The sequence below is a fragment of the Lynx canadensis genome, chromosome A1 (genome assembly GCF_007474595.2).
Source record: "Lynx canadensis isolate LIC74 chromosome A1, mLynCan4.pri.v2, whole genome shotgun sequence".
Classification (NCBI taxonomy): Eukaryota; Metazoa; Chordata; class Mammalia; order Carnivora; family Felidae; genus Lynx; species Lynx canadensis.
The window spans coordinates 115,226,113-115,244,418 of NC_044303.2; the positions used below are offsets into that span (position 1 = coordinate 115,226,113).

Here is an 18,306-nt window from a genome sequence, read left to right on the forward strand (position 1 = left end):
AAGATGGTAGGATAGCTCTTCTTACAATAATTGATTGTCCAAACCCATATGCTTTTATAAACGGGCTGTTAATAATAAGTAGCTGGCCCAGTCCCTTATGCCTATGAGTCTGTAGTTTATAATCTTGTTGGTCTGTCAGTTTGAGCTGTTTAGGAGGGAAGAGGAATAGCTGCGACAGTCTAGTAGCTGTAATTCTTCAGTTTGTTTACAAGTCTTTGTTGACTGCATTGAATAAAATTCTTGAATACTGCTGCAGTATATTGGGAATTAAGACCTATAGGCATGTGGTTCCTGTGGCACCTAAAAAAAATGTGTCCCAAATCCTGTCTTCAGCTTTGCATGCCAAATGCTTCTGTGGTAAGTATTTTTCTGCTTCATCCAGACCTCGATTCCATCACCACCAGTTTTCTCTTGTCTTTGCTTCCCTTCCAAGTTGCATTATCATAAGTATATTTATTTCTGATAACCCATAAGGATGTTGGACCTAGAAATGTTAGTAATTATCCTCTCAGTTCGATTTCATTATTTACTCATTGAGTGAAAACAGCAAAGGATTGAGTAGGTATTTCTCCAAAGAATCTGTGCTAATGGTCAATAAGCATAGGAAAAGATGTGTAATATCATGCACCATCAGAGAAAAGCAAATTAAACCACAATGAGATAGCACTTCGCACCCACTAGGATGGCTATCATTAAAAAGAAAAGAGAGAAAAGAAAAAAAGAAAAGAACAAGTGTTAGTGAAGATTGGAACCTTCATACATGCTGGTGAAAATGTAAAATTGTGCAACTGCTTTGGAAAACCGTCTGGCAGTTTGTCTAAAGTTAAACATATGACCCAGCTATTCCACTCCTGCTGATGGACCCAAAAATAATGAAAACACAGAAACATGTATGTGAATGTTCATAACAGCTTTTTTCATAATGGTCAAACAAGTGGAGATGGTTCATTGATGTATGGATAAATAAACTGATCAACAGGGGCGCCTGGGTGGCGCAGTCGGTTAAGTGTCCTACTTCAGCCAGGTCACGATCTCACGGTCTGTGAGTTTGAGCCCCGCGTCGGGCTCTGGGCTGATGGCTCAGAGCCTGGAGCCTGTTTCCGATTCTGTGTCTCCCTCTCTCTCTGCCCCTCCCCCGTTCATGCTCTGTCTCTCTCTGTCCCAAAAATAAACGTTGAAAAAAAAAATTAAAAAAAAAAATAAACTGATCAACAGATGTATGGATAAATAAAATCTTGTGTATCTGTATAATGGCATATTATTTATCAGTAGAAAGGAATGAAATACTGACATATTTTCCAGCGTGGAAGAACCTCCAAAACATCAAGTGAAAGAAGCTAGTTACAAAACGCACATATTAATATGATTCCATTTATATGAATTACCCAGGATAGACAAATCTACAGAAAAAGAAAGTAAAGGTAGTGGTTGCCAGTAGGTAGTTTTAAGGAATGAGCAAAATGGGGAATGGCTGCTTATGTATATGGGGTTTGTTTTGGAGTGATGAAAGTGGTCTTGTGGTAATGGTTGCACAACTGTGAATATACTAAAAATTACTGAATTGTAAGGTTTAAATTGGTGAATTTTTTGGTATGTGAATTATATCTCAAGCCAGGTGCTTTTTGTACAGATTACTTTTTAAACTTCAGAACCTGAAATAGCAAACGTTCATCATCAGATTATTAAGAATAGTGGGTAACTCTATGAAACCTAGAAATCGTGTAATAGGAAAATAACAGTGTAAATCCAGAAGATGGGATAAGAAATAGTTAATGTGGAAGAAGAAACAAGATAGTCTTCTGTAGCATGGAATTTTATATTTTTGTCATGGGATGTACTTGTGTATGGGTATTGTGTATAGCAAAAAGGCTGGAATATAATGTCAAAAATTTTCAAAAGTTGCTGTCACAGAGTGGAGAGGTTGGAGATATTTTCATTTGTTTGTCTTACTGTGTATCTGCATTTCCAATGTATTTTCTTTTACCCTCACATCTGCTACTTATTGTTTAACACTTCTTCATCTTCGTAAGTGTTGTGGTGGAACACGTGGTATCATGGATCCTTGTGAAATGCCTATGAGACAAAGCCATCACCAGTGTATTGACCTATCTTCTTTTCATGCCTCTGGAAGAGTAAAAAATGAACTTCAATATCTTTGCAGGTTATCAATGCTGCATTGGCTTTAGCAGCAAAACCACAGAGTAAACTGGCCCAAGAGAACATGGATCTTTTTAAAGAACAGTGGGAAAAACAGGTCCGTGTTCTCACAGATGCTGTCGATGACATTACTTCCATTGATGACTTCTTGGCTGTCTCAGGTAATGAGCTGGTTCCCCAGAGAAGCCTGTGAGAATGTGCATAATAACTTCTAAGTCACAGTAATGGACAATCAAAACACCCCCAAGTCTGGGCAAGTAAATTATTCTAGCAATAATATTGTGCTGGTTTTGATTTTAATTAAAAAAAAACAACAACAAACTACCACTGGCTCCTAAACAGTGGGAGGTGGGTTGGAGTTGTTTCCCTTGTGGTGGGGCTGGTCTAGATCTTAGAAGCATGAATTTGAAAGCTGGCTGGCAGTTTTCTCCCATTTGTATAGAGTAATATTTTGCATCTGTTGACCTGTACAGCACCGTGACCATCCACCTCTCTTGAAGCTATTGTTATTTAGAAAAAACATTGACCTGTGTCCTGTGAGAGGCTGTGGTTATTTGTTGTAAGCCTGTGAAACTTTAGAGGAGAGGTTTCCAGCACCATCATCGTTAGTTTATTTTTTAAAATAAATTTTCCCCCTTCCTGGAAAGCTTCTTCCTTTCTCCCTCAGAAATGATCATAGTTTAACTGCCTACTTTTTAAAAGACTCTGTCTGCATGATGCACGGATAGAAAACAGAGAGGAAATATTTAAGTGCCATTTAATTATGAACTTGCAAAAAGTAAATCTGGGTAATTCACCTCACAAAAACAGTTGATTTCATTATATAAACATAAACTGGTAATGACATAGTAAATTGCATTCATATAGAAAATGTCTGTCAACTGCAATTCACTGTTTATCACACAGATAAATTTCAATCCATCTCCTTCACATTGAGCAAGTATAAATGCATTCTTCATTTAACAGGGCCTCTGCTGCCCTTAGCTACATGCTTGCTCTCTGGAGGTGCCAGGCCTCCTGAGGCCAGTGGCTGTGGGCAGACTCAGCGGCTGGGTACTTGTAGGGCTAAAACTACCTGTCACCCTAGGGAACCACAGGCTGGAATGTGGGAGATGTGAGTGTCAATGGAGCTTGAAAGAGAAGTGGGGCTTAAGTACATGCACAGCGCAGTCCTCCAGCAATGACCTATATATAAGGTTACAGTGTGTTCTGCATACCAATGTCCTCCTGTCTCTGCCTGTTCTCCTTGGGGTTGGTAGCTTTGGCTGTACTTGAGAGAGTGGGGAACAGGCAATCCATAAACTGCAAAAAGAGGGGATAAACCATGCTGCTGCAGGACTGCCAAATTGCAGGTGCCGGTACTTTAAAATGAAAACCCCATTTGCAAGCACATCTTTGCTGGTGCCAAAAATGCAGCAATGGCTTTTTTGGGAAATCTTGGCCTTCTGTTGTTTTTCCCAATGAAGTACTGAGTTATTCTTTTTCATAGGTTTAGAGAAAAACATTCCACCTTCACAGCACACTTTTAAGCAAACAAATTCTGAAACCTAAATGTAAAGCCCCCCTCCGGAGATAGACACTACATTCCTAAAGTTACTTCTTGTGATGAGGTTGGGTATATATCTCACGCTTGGTCTCAAGGGATTTTCAGTCCTTCTTACAGCAAAATAAAATGTAATAGAATCAAATGTCCCTCATGCAACATTCTTCAAATTGGAGAACAAAGAGGCTTCTGCAGTAGCATTTAGTGGCATCCAGGCAGTATCTTTAGGGTATATGACATAAAACAGAAGAATGGTAAAGAGAAATTAAATTCTTTAACAGATACGCTTTTATCTGGTGAGCATGTTCAATTTTTATGCAAATGTGGGAAAGTATAAGGGCTGACTTGATGGAAAGGAGTCTAGACCGTTGCTATTTAGGAAATAAAAATACAGAACAGTTCTCTGAGTCAGGAAGTGTTGGTGTTTTCAGAGTATGTGAATTCAGAGGTCTACAGGTTTTGTCACAGGCTTGCTTAGTATCAAATGATTAATATTCATAATTCTTCTGTGCTTTATAGGGGCATGGGATGAAGGGGAGGATGCAAGCAGATTTCTGTGCAGAGTTCTCCTCAACTGACTAGTTAGTTGTTGGCATTCACACTCTTTTATACCTTCACACACCCACCTCACCCATGGAAATTTGAGCATCTTTTCATGGTAGGGTGGGGAACTAGAGATGTCTAACCATCTCACCTGACACAGACTTGCTAGGGAAGTGACTGGCTGTCATCACAAGGAACCCCACTTTGAACTAGGCAGGCCCCTACTGGTCTCCAGTCCTTAGCCCTTGTACAGTTCACAGGATCTCTAATTGTGCACCGTGGATTGGAGAGGATGTGTCAGTCTGCAGCATTCATGGGTAGTCTTTAGACAGTAAGTCATGTCTTGTCCTCATCCTGATCTTCCCCCTCTGCCAGTTTCTCCTTGCCCTCTGGCATGGCGGTGCTTCAGTAGTCCTGTCTGTGAAGTAGGCATGGCTTTGAGTAGATGAGCTGCCAGGCAAGTGCCCAGCACAGAGTCTAGCTTTGGGTGGTGGGTTTCATAAATCTATACTAAATGCAAAGTAAGGATGGTGCTTGACTCCTTGGAGTGGTTGTTTTCTACTGTATTCTGGTACCTCTGGCAGTGTGATAGTTTTTAAGGAATATTTCCAATAAGGATTTTCTACCATGAAATCCTTCTTGGAACTCATGGGGCCTAGAAATTTCTTGAAGCCTGCCCACTAGCCAAGAACCCCTCTAAGGGAAAGTTATTTAGGGAATAGGACTGAGAGGACTTTTTGTTGCTTTATCTCTATTGTTGCTGGATATTCTGTCCTGTTGGTTCCAGAAGTTCCCTCATACCTGCCACAAGTCCTATCTAAATTTGTGACTCAAAAACTAATGGTAACTTTGTGTATAATTTGCTGAAGCCCCCAAACATTTCATGAGGCTGCAGGGCAAGGGAAACTTGACAAAACTCTGTGTTACAATCAAATCGGAGACCATGGCATTTGAAAGTAGGGGGACATGCATGCCATCCCAGGGAAGAGGGAGTGGAGCTCCTTTTCACCAAGCTCTTTTCACAATGTGCCTTGTAAATATTGGAGGTGTTAAGATGCTAGAGCGCATTCAGCAGACCACAAGTATATTTATATTGACTGATCCCTTAAGGACAGGAGTTTGAAATTTATCAAAGTGATAAAGACTGTTTGAATTTCATTTGAATTGTATTTGATAAACGTTTTCCATGGAAGTGCAATTTACTTTCTTGTGCATTTATTCTGCTTACATGTGGAAGCTTTAGTGTCTTCTTTTTTTTCTTTTAATTCAAGTGTTTGGTTAGAGTGGTTCCAATTGGGTTTATTACATTTTTTTACCACGTGCTCTTGGAAACAAATAGTATATTGCATTAGATACATTAGGGCAACACGTAAGAGTGGTAATTTGTACTTTTTCTTCTTCATTAAGGGTCACTGTGCCCAATTTGGTCTTATTAGAAGGCCATTAAATAAAAGGATTACAATACCTAATTTTTTGTTTTCGTGTTGAAGAGCAAAAAAAACTTTGAAGATAAGGTAGTGAAGATAGGTTTGATTTCTGACTCCCCTGCGCACTAGCTGTGTGACCTGGGAGAAGTCCCTGCCCTGGCTTGCTCGTTATTTAATGGTGATTTTTTTTTTTTTTTTAATGGCTACTATGTAAAGAGTTAAATGTCAAGCCCTCAGTATTTCCTGTTATAGATTAAGTCCTCTCTATAAAGTATTAATATTATCATTTCATATGTGTGCATAAGGTTAATACCAATAAAGACATCCAGAACAAAGGGTACACAGAATGGGCCCTGTTACATATCATGAATTGAAGTATGAGTTGATGCAGCATTCTGGAGAATTCCAGTTGGCTTGGTTCCTGGAGGCCAATTAGGCACTGCATATCTACTTTAAACATATATATGCCTTTTGAGTTAGTAATCCTATTGCTAGAAATTTTTCTCAGGGATATGTACACAAATGTTTGCCAAAATACCTGTACAAAGTTGTTCATGTCAACCAAAATGTTGAAGAGAAGACTGGATAAGTAAATTATGGCCCCTCCATCTATTCAGTAAGGTACTTTGCAGCCATTAACATGAATCAGGCAAATGGGTGGATGCAGGCCTAGAAAGGTTTTCAAATGAAAAACATAATAGTGTCCATAATATGGTGCCTTGTTAGATAGACTGTTGTATATGTGACTTTTTTTCCTGTTAGAGGCACCTCCCAGTGATGACTGTTTAACAATCGAGAGTCTTTAATGGGGTATAGATTGGTGTGTCTACCCATAAGGGACCCATGCTGAGGTTCCTTGGAAATTCAATTAAAGCTGAAGTAACTTAAGATTTTAGTTAGCCTGGGTACCTCCAAGCCTCTCGTGTTTGTGCACATTCACTGGAACCTCGCTTCTCCCTTAAGGCTCAAGTGCAGAGAACAGGATTGATGTTGTGTCCTGGGTATGTGGTAGCCTCAGCTGGATGGGGCTTTCCTAGAGACAGCTGTTCAGTGACGGTAGACACTATTACTTTAGCAGCTTCCTGAAATAGAAGGCTTCCTTTGTTGCTAAAGAATAGCAAGCCCTTCCCTGGTTTAGGTTCACTGGAAGAAAGCCAGTGTGAATTCAAGAAAGTCTAAATTGATTTTTAAAAACATAGGTGTCTAGATGAAGGTTAACAAATCACTGGTGAAAGTTTGGACTATTTTGCTTAATGAACAAAAAAGAATGTCATGCTTCATTGATTCTAAGATGGGCTTCCTCCCCCATACTAACAATCCTGAAACAAGGATGAGTTTTAAAATCAATGATACAAGAAAACATTGGCTCATAGTTTAGTTAGTGACACTTTTTCTTTCCCTTCCTGCTGCTTTCCTTTCCTTAAACAAAATACAAGTGTAAAATGTTTTAGGTTCAGCAAAAGCAGCAGTTCTTTTTTTTTTTTTTAAATGTTTGTTTATATTTGACACAGAGAGAGAGACAGAGCATGAGTTGGGGAGGGGCAGAGAGAGAAGGAGACACAGAATCCGAAGCAGGTCCAGGCTCTGAGCTGTCAGCACAGAGCCTGACGTGGGGCTCGAATTCACAGACCGCGAGATCATGACCTGAGCCAAAGTTGGACGCTCAACCGACTGAGCCACCCAGGCACCCCTAAAAGCAACAGTTCTTAACCCACAGGTTGGTATGGTGTGCAGGCCCAGTACCACTGTGTTTAGTTTAATTATATAGAAAGTTTGCATATAAAAGATGCTTCCAGTGGGCTCCCCATCCATTCATTCTTATGAATGGTTCAAATAAATATTCTTCCTAAAATTTGTTTATGTAAGAAGTTTAATAGGTTTTCTCTGTTGATAGTACAATGCTAGAAACCCTACAGGTCCCCACTTCTTTTTGAATTAGTAGACACAAAATTAGGGTTTTCTTTGCTTTACCGTGGTAATTCATTTTTCTTTTCTGTAATAGGAATTCACACTGTATTCTGGCTTTCACTGAAAATAATTTATTTAAAGAAAAGAAAGAAAAACTTTTAGAGCAATTTTAAGTTCACAGCATAATTTAAGAGAAGCGTACAGAGATTTTCTATCAGTCTGTAAACCCACACGTGCACAGCCTCATCAGCATGTCCCATCATAGTGGCACACTTGTTACAACTGATGATGTATCCATCATAATAGTGTCATGTAAAGTATTCACTGCTCTAAAAATCCTCTATGTTCTGTCTGTTCTTCCTACCCCCTCCAACTCCTGATATTTTTACTACCTCCATAGTTTTGCCTTTTCCAGAATGTCCTATAGTTGGAATAATACAGTATGTAGCCTTTTCAGATTGTCTTCTTTCATTTAGTAATATGTATACCATGTCTTTTCATGGTTTGATAGCTCATTGCTTTTTAGTGCTGAATAAAATTCCATGGTCTGGATTTACCTCATTTTATCCATTCACCTACTGAAGGACACCTTGGTGGTTTCCAAGTTTTGGCAGTTATGAACAAAGCTGTTGTAAACATCTGTGTGCATGTTTTTATGTGGACTTAGGTTTTCAACTCCTTTGGATAAATACCAAGGAGTGTGATTGCTGGATCATATGGTAAGGGTGCATTTAGTTTTATAGGAAACATGTTTTCACCAACTCTTTTTAATTTTTTCACATGGTTATTTCTTTCGCATTGTGATTGTTTTCATTTTATGCCACTGTACCTTTAGTCTCGGAACAGAGACCCTTACAGAGTTCCTGTCTGTAGTCTCTTGGGAATTACAAAGGCAGTGCATTGTGGTATACTGTTCTTTGATAGATCTACTAAGGACCACTTGCCTCTGCCTCCATTGGACATGAGAGGAAATAGCACCATGACCACTAACTTAGTTTTGAGTATCTTAGGAGGTCAAGCTTATTGTTCCCTCCCTTCCAGACATTGTCACATATAACTTGACTGAGTATGTTAGCAGAGGCTGTGAGGGAAGGGTAATGGCTTTTGGAAGTCGATTAAATCAGGAAGCAGTCCAGAATAATGACATGTCGATGCATAAGGTGGCCAGGACTGGCAAAGAAATGACCAGATATGTTTCTTAGATTACTTTTGCCCTAATTGTTCTAGCTCTGCCAGAAGAACTAGGGCCATTAGTCTTTCACCTATTGTACCTGGTACTCTCTTGGCTTAATTAAGTGAGCATATCCTCTGTGAGTTCTTGCATGTCTTGAAGAAAGCTCCTTTCTGAGCTGGGAGGCAATAGCTAGATGATGACGTGGTGGCTTTCCTTTATGTCACTCTCCAACCAACTTCACGGAGTCTGAGGAGCCCTGTCATTTGGGCCATATCCTCGTGGTCCCTTCAGTTCTGGGTGAGAACATCCCCTTTTACCATTCTGGGTTAGCCCTTACACATTGACCTCATCCATTTTAATGGCTGTATAGTACCCATAATATATTACCTACTGTCCTTAGACAGTTTGGTTGCTTCCACTTTGCTTTTATTATAGACGAAGCTAAAGCTAACTCAGAGGTTCCCAGTATCCAGTGTGAAGCATTTTGCTTTGAGGAAAAATAGGTTTGGTGGGTCCTCAAAATGTCAGCTTAACAGGATTCAAGGGTTTTTGTAAATATCACAGCAAGGTACCCCCTGCACCCATGAGAGGGTTACTAAATGTTTTGCTTTAGATGGGCTTCCTCTATGCCCTCCAGAGGAGGCTTCAGTCTCCTTTCCAGCGCCTTCTATCCCAGGGCTGTCCTGGCTTCTTGGGAGATGGTCTGAATACATTGGCATCTACTGAGGGAGGGGCAAGAGAATGGAAGGAATGAGACTTATCGTGAACCCCTCCCTCTGTTTTAGACTTTGTTTTGGACATTAGGTCAGTGAAATTATTTAAAGAGAAGTTAGTAGATTTCTATAATCTGAATTTTCTGCCTGGTTTGCAAAACACCTGTGCCTTAAAAATCTCAGTTGACCTCTGTCTCCCTCTTTCTATAAACCTGGAATGCAGATTGTTATTCTTGGAGGTGATTACAGGTTGAGTTTCTGTGGGACAGTTAATCCAGCGGTTAGTCTGGTCTGTTCAGTGAAATGATACATGAAACGCTTTGGCACTGCAGCTGGCACAAAATGAGCACTCAGTGAACGATAGGTGCCAACTTAAAATTTTACCCTTCTAGTGGAATGCCTTCTCCCTCATTCAGCCTTTTGTTTGTTCTTCAGAGAATCACATTTTGGAAGATGTGAACAAATGTGTCATTGCTCTCCAAGAGAAAGATGTGGATGGGCTGGACCGCACAGCTGGTGCGATTCGAGGCCGGGCTGCTCGGGTCATCCATGTAGTCACCTCAGAGATGGACAACTATGAGCCAGGGGTCTACACAGAGAAGGTCCTGGAAGCCACCAAGCTGCTCTCCAACACAGGTTCGGGGACTTCCTTCCTTCCAGTGCTCCCCACACACAGATGGGTGGGCCGGGCCATCCTGGGAGTTCAGGCCCTGTGGTTAGGAAGGATGAGATCAGGATGTAGATCAGGTCTTCACACAACATGTCTGGGTTGGACATCAGACCTTGAGAAGTTGATCAACTAAATTAAGGCCTTGAAAACCCCTTTCCTTCATGTGTCCCACAGCTAATGATGGGAATAATTCTGAACACACTATTTAAGGTGAATTTTTGAGTAAAGTCTTTTGTTAGTGGATAAATACCAAATTAAGGAGAGTCCTAGTTTTAAGCGAGGCCTCCCGTTTATCTCACTTCAGTTGCTCACCCATCCAAATCCTGTATTGCAAAATCTGGTCAGAGACAAAGATGATTTGAGTCTTGGTAAAATATAGCATTTAATTTATTTCAACTGTAAATACTCCTCACATAGGTAGAGGCAGATGCTCTTCATCATATACCTCACCTCCTCCTGTCTGACTGAGGGATTGAGGGAGGGCTGGTAGAATGATCATGTCTGCTGGCCTAGCAGGATCTGCCCTGCCTCTTTCTCCACAGTCATGCCACGTTTTACTGAGCAAGTAGAGGCAGCTGTGGAAGCCCTCAGCTCGGACCCTGCCCAGCCCATGGATGAGAATGAGTTTATTGATGCCTCCCGCTTAGTGTACGATGGCATCCGGGACATCAGGAAAGCGGTGTTGATGATAAGGGTGAGTAACTGCATTTCAGACATTTTAACAGCTTCTTTCTTATCATTTGCTAAACTTGAGCAATGCATCATTCTGGAACTCAGCAGATGCGGTGGCAGTATATTAAAACCATGAATCTAAAAGCTGTTAGAATGAGATATATTTAATTATGTTGTCTAAAATGACTTTTACTCGCAAGTTAGAGCCCAAACTTGGGCCAAGAAGGGGAGCTAGTGTGAACTGGCTTTGATGATTTAGTTTCAGGCAAACAGCTACCACACATAGGAGGCTTCTGGTAAGTTAGAGGGATACTACACAGAATAAAGGCTTTTCAGTTATTTGCAGAGAACGGAGTATTTCTTTAATGCAAGTTGAAGTTACTGTTCACATAGAATACGTTCTCTCTCCTCGAAGGGGTGGCAGGGAGGCAGGAGGCTCCTGGGGCCCCAGTGTGTTGAGACTAAGGAGGAGTGCCTGTGGCAGCCCCTTGAGAAACTACTAACCCCTCTGTAATACAGCCCAGGGGCTGGTGCCAGGTCTCACAGCTATCTTTCCCTCGCGATTTCCCTAGCAATTGATCCCTCACATGCTGTTAGGAGTATGAACATATTGCTCTGGAAGCTGAGAGCAGGGAGAATTCTCACCAGGCCACCTGGGGGTCCCCCAGGCCTGGGCCGGGCCCTCCTCTAGCTGCCCAGCCTGCCTGCTGCATACATGGCTATTGTGCCGTGTTGTCAGTGTAGTGGGGTCAGGGGAGTGTCATTTACATGGTTTGCTCGTCCAGCCCTTCAAGCTAGGCAGGGATTCTGTCCCATTTTTTTTTATCCTCTCAGCTTGGCATCCTGTAGAACCTAGTCAGACTGTCAGCTGGAAACAGAGGCCATTTCTAAGGCAGTTGCATCAGGCTGGACCCAGTTCGTATGCAGTGTAGAAATACTTGGGCAAGACTGTACCTCTGGGTAAGGAGGAAAGATAAATGTTCTTGGATTTCCTGGTTGGCTGCTGGCTGTTCCTACAGGTCCCAGGTCCCCTGGACGTGTTGGAGGTTGGGGGCAGGGAATTGGTTGTTCTTGCTTTCTCCATCCCTTCATTCCTGTGCTCAAGAAGAATCCTGGCCTGGTTGAATAATAGGTTAAACCCAGCAGCTCTGTCTCAGTGCTTTGAAGGGATCCCAGGTCACATAAACCACTAGTAATGAACACAGCCCTATTATTCCAGAGCTCTTTTCCATACTGACAGACAGCTAGAAATAAAAAGAACATTAATGATAAAAAGGAGTCATTGGGTGTCTGAGGTTAATGCTTTTGGGGCTTAAAGTGTGACAAAAACTGCGTGCATGCCAGGAAATGCATGCAGATCCTAGAGTCCTGTTGTGGGAGAGCAGTCCTTAGAGCAGGCAGGCCTCATAGACTCCTCTTCTAGAGCTGTGTCTGTGAACAGGTGCCTCCTCTCTTATCTTCTCTTAAAACAGAGGTGCTAGTGGTTGATGGTTTTAATTAGCTATAATGTAGATAGTGTGCCTAGCACAGGGCCTGGCAGTGGGGTAGCTGTGCTGGGCACCAGGATGGCCACAGCCCTGGCAGAGGCGTACACAGCCGCTTGTGCTAGAGCCAGGGCACAAGTGAGGCCTGCGAGGCAGCTACACTGCAGGCCCTGGCTTACTGCTGTGCACTTGGACTCCGTTCCTATTTGAATTCAAGAATCATCCTTCCATCCCCCAAGCCTCTCAGTCTTGTGTCTTGTCCTCCTCCTACCTCAGCTTGCCTTCCATAGTTACACCTGATCTTTGTCATTTCCAGTGTCCAGTGTCCTTCTCTGCAGCCCCCACTGTCCAGAATGTGACAGTCCTCTGAGTCTTCCTCACCTGTCACCCTTACCCAACCACGCCTGTGTTTGCTTTGTTCCTTTTCTAGCTTTTTGCATCTCTGGTTAGTTAGTAGACTCTCTTTTGCCCCATTCACTTCCTTATATGGCTTTGCACAATCCTATTCTCTTGAAATCCGCCATCTGCTAAGCCTGGTTGTAGAATAGGGCAGCTGCCCCTACTGTGGTCCCAGAACCAGGCAGCATTGCCCCACAACCCTAGTATCCGAGAATGTTTCAGACCTTCCTGCTCGCCTCCCCCCCCCCCATGGGGCCTGGGGCTGTTTCCTTAGGGTGTGGAGGTGGTCTGGACGTCCCGCCTGCCCCCTGCCAGGTCTCTGCCCATGTACAGCATACAGCACACTGGCATTTCTCCCATCCGTCCTCCTCCTCCTTAGTCTGCTTTGTCCTCATCTCTTCAGCTCCTTACCAGTGGCATGTCTGGTAGCAAAGCTGTCGGTTTCTTCTCTTCTCACACAGTCCTCATTCCCTTGGGCAAAACATCCAGGGTGACTGTCCTGAGCTCCACACACAACCTTCCACTTTGCCTGCTCTCTCTGGCCACTTGATTACCTAACAAGCATCTGCTAATCTTTCACCCCAACCCTCCTCCACCCAGTCTTCATGGGTTAGTAGATGGCAACCTACCTTCCACTTGCTGAGGCCCAAACCTCGGATTTGCCCTTGATTCCTCTTTTTGTCTCAATTCCCACATCTCCTCTACCTTCACAATAAATAGAGCATCTGAGCACTGCTCTCACTCTGGTCCTGGCCACTAACATCTCTTACCTGGATTCATGTACCTGCCTCCCTATTCTCATCCCTTGAAGCCTAGTTTCACTCTCCACAGAGCAGCCCAAGTGATCCTTTCAAGTTTCAGTTAGGTCATGCACCCTCCACAGGCTGGCTGTGGCTGGCATCAGTCCTTACACTAGCCCACAAGGCCTTCTAGAATTTCATCTGCTGCTGTTCTTCTGGGGCTGTAGTTGATCCTTATAACCTGAGGGCAGTGAGCTCAGTCCTTCTGCCATGGCCTCCTTGCTCATCTGATTCCCCAGGTGAGCTCCTGCCTCTGGGCCTTGGTTGTGGTGACTCCCTCCTGCCAGGACACTCCTCCCCCAGGTACCTCCCATGCTCCCTGTTCACATGTCACCTTCTTAGGAAACCTTTCCTGACCACCCATATGAAATTACAGTCCTCACTGCTTTATTGATTTGTATCACTGATCGCTTTCTGATGTCTCATAAAATTCACCTTCTCATTTTATTGTCATTTCTCCCCTTAGAATATATGCAAGAGCAGGGATCTTTGTGTTAGTCATTTTGTACCTCCAAGGCCCAGAACAGTACTTGGCATACATGTACTCAGAATGAAAGAATAGAATGTATTTGGTTTTCTTGGCAAGAATAGTTCTTTGGTCTGTGATGGACTAGCCAGGGTGGAACAGAAGCAGAGATCTTATCAGGAGGCCTTCCTTGGAGAACGCTCCTTCACAGGCCATTCTAAATGGCCCAGGGTGGTGTACTGTTTCACACTGCCAAGTCAGAGAAACTCTAGGATCTTGCATTCATGTGTTCCTTCCAGCTTGCTGGTGCCTGGGGTGACTGCTGCTGTCCTTACCTCATCCCATTGAGGGAAAGGCTCAGCCTTTGCATGTGTACAAACCCAAGATAGTTTTGGCCGGGCCAGATGCTTCCTCACCCATCCTCTCTTTTGAGCCTCACAGCGAGCCCTTGGGCTGGGCTTGGATTAGGTCCTGGTGCAGATGAGGGACTCCCCTCAGTGCCCTCCTGTCACAGGCCGGCCAGCTGGGCCAAGAGCCAACCCCAGCTGTTATGCCTGCTGCCCTGTTACTGATAACTTCCAGAAGACAACATTATGTTTCAAGTCAGCAGCTAATCATCAGAGGCTGGAGGTTGTGCAAAATAAGAATTTTATTCCATAATTAAAGCAAACAGCTGGGACTGGTATTCAGGACCTTTGGTATATACTGAGACCTCACCTGCCATATTCTTTTTGCTTTGATCAAAGTCAAACAAAAAAAACCATAAAAGTACATTGCCTATTTGTACTCCTCAAAGCAGTATCCTAAGAGAAAGCCTAGCATGAGTTAATTCACTAATTTTCTTTTTGTCATAAAATGAGAAGGTTAGAAGAATCTGCTAATGTTTGGTACTTCTCTTTTCACTACAGTACCTTTTCTACCCAAGATAATTCTCACCTTTGTGTTAGGATACAAGTGTTAGAGGAGTACATTATGTCAAATAGAGTCCTGACTCTGGTGAAAGTTGAAGCCCTAACCTCCCATAAAGAAAGCCCTAGACCCTTTGGGAATTGTTGATGTGGTATCTTCACCTGGTGATTGTTGGACCAGACACCCCACATGTGTATTAGTGAGGCCAGGGTCTTGGACAAAGAATGATTTTAACTACATCGCTGGAACATGGCACATGAAAATCCAGAATTCTGGGTGTTCATACACTGGGCCCAGAGGCTTGGAATAGCTGAAGGCCAAAGGCCCAGGGTTGTGTCTGACTTGTACTTTCTGTGTTGATGGCAGACCCCTGAGGAACTGGATGATTCTGACTTCGAGACAGAAGACTTTGATGTCAGAAGTAGGACAAGTGTCCAGACAGAAGATGATCAACTGATTGCTGGCCAGAGTGCCCGGGTAAGGGACAAGTTTGACTTGTTTTCCCTGTCCCTCTGGGAACTCGGCTTTTTCTCTTCCAGGAAAACACTCTTGATTTTGAGAACACCATTTTCCCACTCTTTCTCTGGCAGCAGGACTCAAGTTAACCTAAGTTGTGGCACATGCTAGTCAGATATAGGTTCCTTCAGAATGTCTCCTCAGCTGGGAGCAGAGAGGAACATGGCACTGTGCCTCAGCTGTGCCCTGGGGCTTTGGTTTATGACAGAGCCCTGCATCAGGAAAGCCCTAGATCCAGTCAATGTAATGTTTGTTAAAAAGGATTGTGAAATTCGAAAAAGATTGCTGTCTTTGCCCATATCAATGCTACCATGGGTATAAACGATTTAATTATTCATGGGTTAAAAAAAAACAACAGTGGTACATTCAAGAAAATCATTCAGAGCCATTGCATTCATTTGAGTCATTAAATCTTCAATCAATAGCATTTATGTTTTTGGGAGGATGCCAAGAAATATTTCTATGGAGTCTTTTTCCCCTCCTTAGAAATTATTTTGAACAGCGAATGCATCCTTGCTTTGGGCCCCACTCCATCATGAGCACTTGGGGAAGCTGAGTGGGGAGAAGCCCAAGGCTTAGGAGTCTGTGGACCTTGAGGTGGGCACCAGGCCTCCAGGTGCTGCTTTGATAAGGTTTAAATGCCATGTCAAGTAACTAAAAGTAGCAGCACCGGAAATGCCCAGTCAGGACCCACAAGGCAAAGGGCTCCATGCATCAGCCCCTTCTCTTAAGTCCTCTCCCCATGGCAGCAGGCAGAGGATAAAATTCTAAAGAATTAAGTTAAGCAGGTTCTGTTCCTATACAGGTGTGATCTCCAACCTTCCCTATTAGCCTTCTAATCCCTCACACTGTGTTTTCCTCCACACAAAAACTTAAAAGTGGGTCGGAAATTCAGGCTGCTGTAAACTTCTCAAAATAAGAAGAAATGGACCTTTAGGCAAAATGAAACCTATTAAAGTATTATCCTACCTGTGTCATAGATTGCTTGGTAGAAATATTTGTGGCTAATGCACTGTGAGAACTTCATATTCTCTTTATGTAAGAGCTTTCTGTGCTTCTGATTTCAGGCGATCATGGCTCAGCTTCCCCAGGAGCAAAAAGCAAAGATTGCAGAACAGGTGGCCAGCTTCCAGGAAGAAAAGAGCAAGCTGGATGCTGAAGTGTCCAAGTGGGACGACAGTGGTAATGACATCATCGTGCTGGCCAAGCAGATGTGCATGATCATGATGGAGATGACGGACTTCACCCGGTGAGCCGTGCCCACCCCCCACCAATTGCACGGAGGGGAGCACTAGGCTACTTGCAGAAAATCTTACTTTTCTGTTCATCTTCAGCTACATACAATGATCCTTATGCTTTTTTGTCAGAGGTAAAGGACCGCTCAAAAATACATCAGATGTGATCAGTGCCGCCAAGAAAATTGCTGAGGCGGGATCCAGGATGGATAAGCTCGGCAGAACCATTGCAGACCACGTGAGTGATAGGCTTGCTTCTTGGGTTCCTGAATTCATCACGGGACTGCGGGAGCCCAGCCAGGTCCATCCCAAGGTGGTGGTGACAAGATTTTTCTTGGAACACAGCACTCTGCTCCTCTCTAAAACTGTTCTTAACTCATCAACCTGCTTGGTTAATACCAACATAGATTTTTAAGGATATCTGAATTCCTCTTTTTTCTTTGCCATGTCTTAGCAGGCAGGCAGGACCAACTTGCATTAGAGCACCTCTTTGGAGCAGATGTGTGTGTCCTGCCAGTCATTACTGTGCAATGCTATTGCTTCTCTCTTTTCCTGCAGACCTTCAGCCCGGGGCAAGAGCTGCTTCTGTGGATCTTCACACACTGAATGAGCCTAGATAGACTTCTGCACTGCTTGTTCTTATTTATTTATTTATTTATTTATTTATTTATTTATTTATTTTTTAAAATTTACATCCAAATTAGCATATAGTGCAACAGTGATTTCAGGAGTAGATTCCTCAATGCCCCTTACCCATTTAGCCCATCCCCCCTCCCACAACTCCTCTAGTAACTCCCAGTTTGCTCTCCATATTTATGAGTCTCCTCTGTTTTGTCCCCCTCCCTATTTGTATATTATTTTTGTTTCCTTTCCCTTATGTTCATGTTTTGTCTCTTAAAGTTCTCATTTGAGTGAAGTCCTAGGAATTTTGTCTTTCTCTAATTTCACTTAGCATAATAATACCCTCCAGTTCCATCCACGTAGTTGCAAATGGTAAGATTCCTTTCTTTTTGATTGCCGAGTCATATTCCATTGTATATATATACCACATCTTCTTTATCCATTCACCCATTGATGGACATTTAGGCTCTTTCCATACTTTGGCTATTGTTGAAAATGGTGCTGTAAACATTGGGTGCACTGCTTGTTCTTAACCACTGAGCCTTCATCTCTTTTCCTTTGTCAGAAAATGTGGTTCCTATTTCCTCATTTACAGCACATTTCCCTGGATGCTCTAAGATTTACCAATGGGGACCGTGTTTGCACATTATAGTTTTTCTCCACAGATCCAGACCCGCCTCCCCACCCCTCATCAGCCACTTTTCCTTGAAGCATCTAGGCTATAGGATGAATGGTAGTGGTTCCTCACCACCCAAGCCAAAGATTTAGAAGCCATTTTTGACTCACCTCTTTCATGAAATCCAGGACTAAGCCCTGGTGCTTCTCCTGGCCACACTTAATTGTGACAACATCCAGTGTTTTCCTTTCTGCAACCACCAGTTCAGCCCAAACCTCCACGGCCTATATCTGGACTGCTGTGGCCTGTCCCCACCGATGCTGCCATCCACTCCCTTCTGCACACAGCCACCAACACCATCTTTTTGTAGCATCATCTTAACGTGCAGATCAGATATGGCTCTGTGCTTCCTCAGTAGCTTCTTAGAAGAAAATGCAGAAGCTCCAGCATGGT

General features: G+C 43.0%; 1 protein-coding gene across 1 annotated transcript in view; it reads left to right on the top strand.

The window, feature by feature from the left end:
- CTNNA1 (catenin alpha 1) overlaps positions 1–18,306 on the top strand; it is a 179,983-nt gene that overhangs the window by 158,872 nt on the left and 2,805 nt on the right. Inside the window, exons 11-16 of the mRNA XM_030319218.2 lie at positions 2,162–2,318; positions 9,901–10,101; positions 10,678–10,829; positions 15,232–15,342; positions 16,449–16,630; positions 16,749–16,854. Of these exons, the coding sequence (XP_030175078.1) occupies positions 2,162–2,318; positions 9,901–10,101; positions 10,678–10,829; positions 15,232–15,342; positions 16,449–16,630; positions 16,749–16,854 (909 nt within the window). The remainder of the gene's footprint in view (positions 1–2,161; positions 2,319–9,900; positions 10,102–10,677; positions 10,830–15,231; positions 15,343–16,448; positions 16,631–16,748; positions 16,855–18,306) is intronic.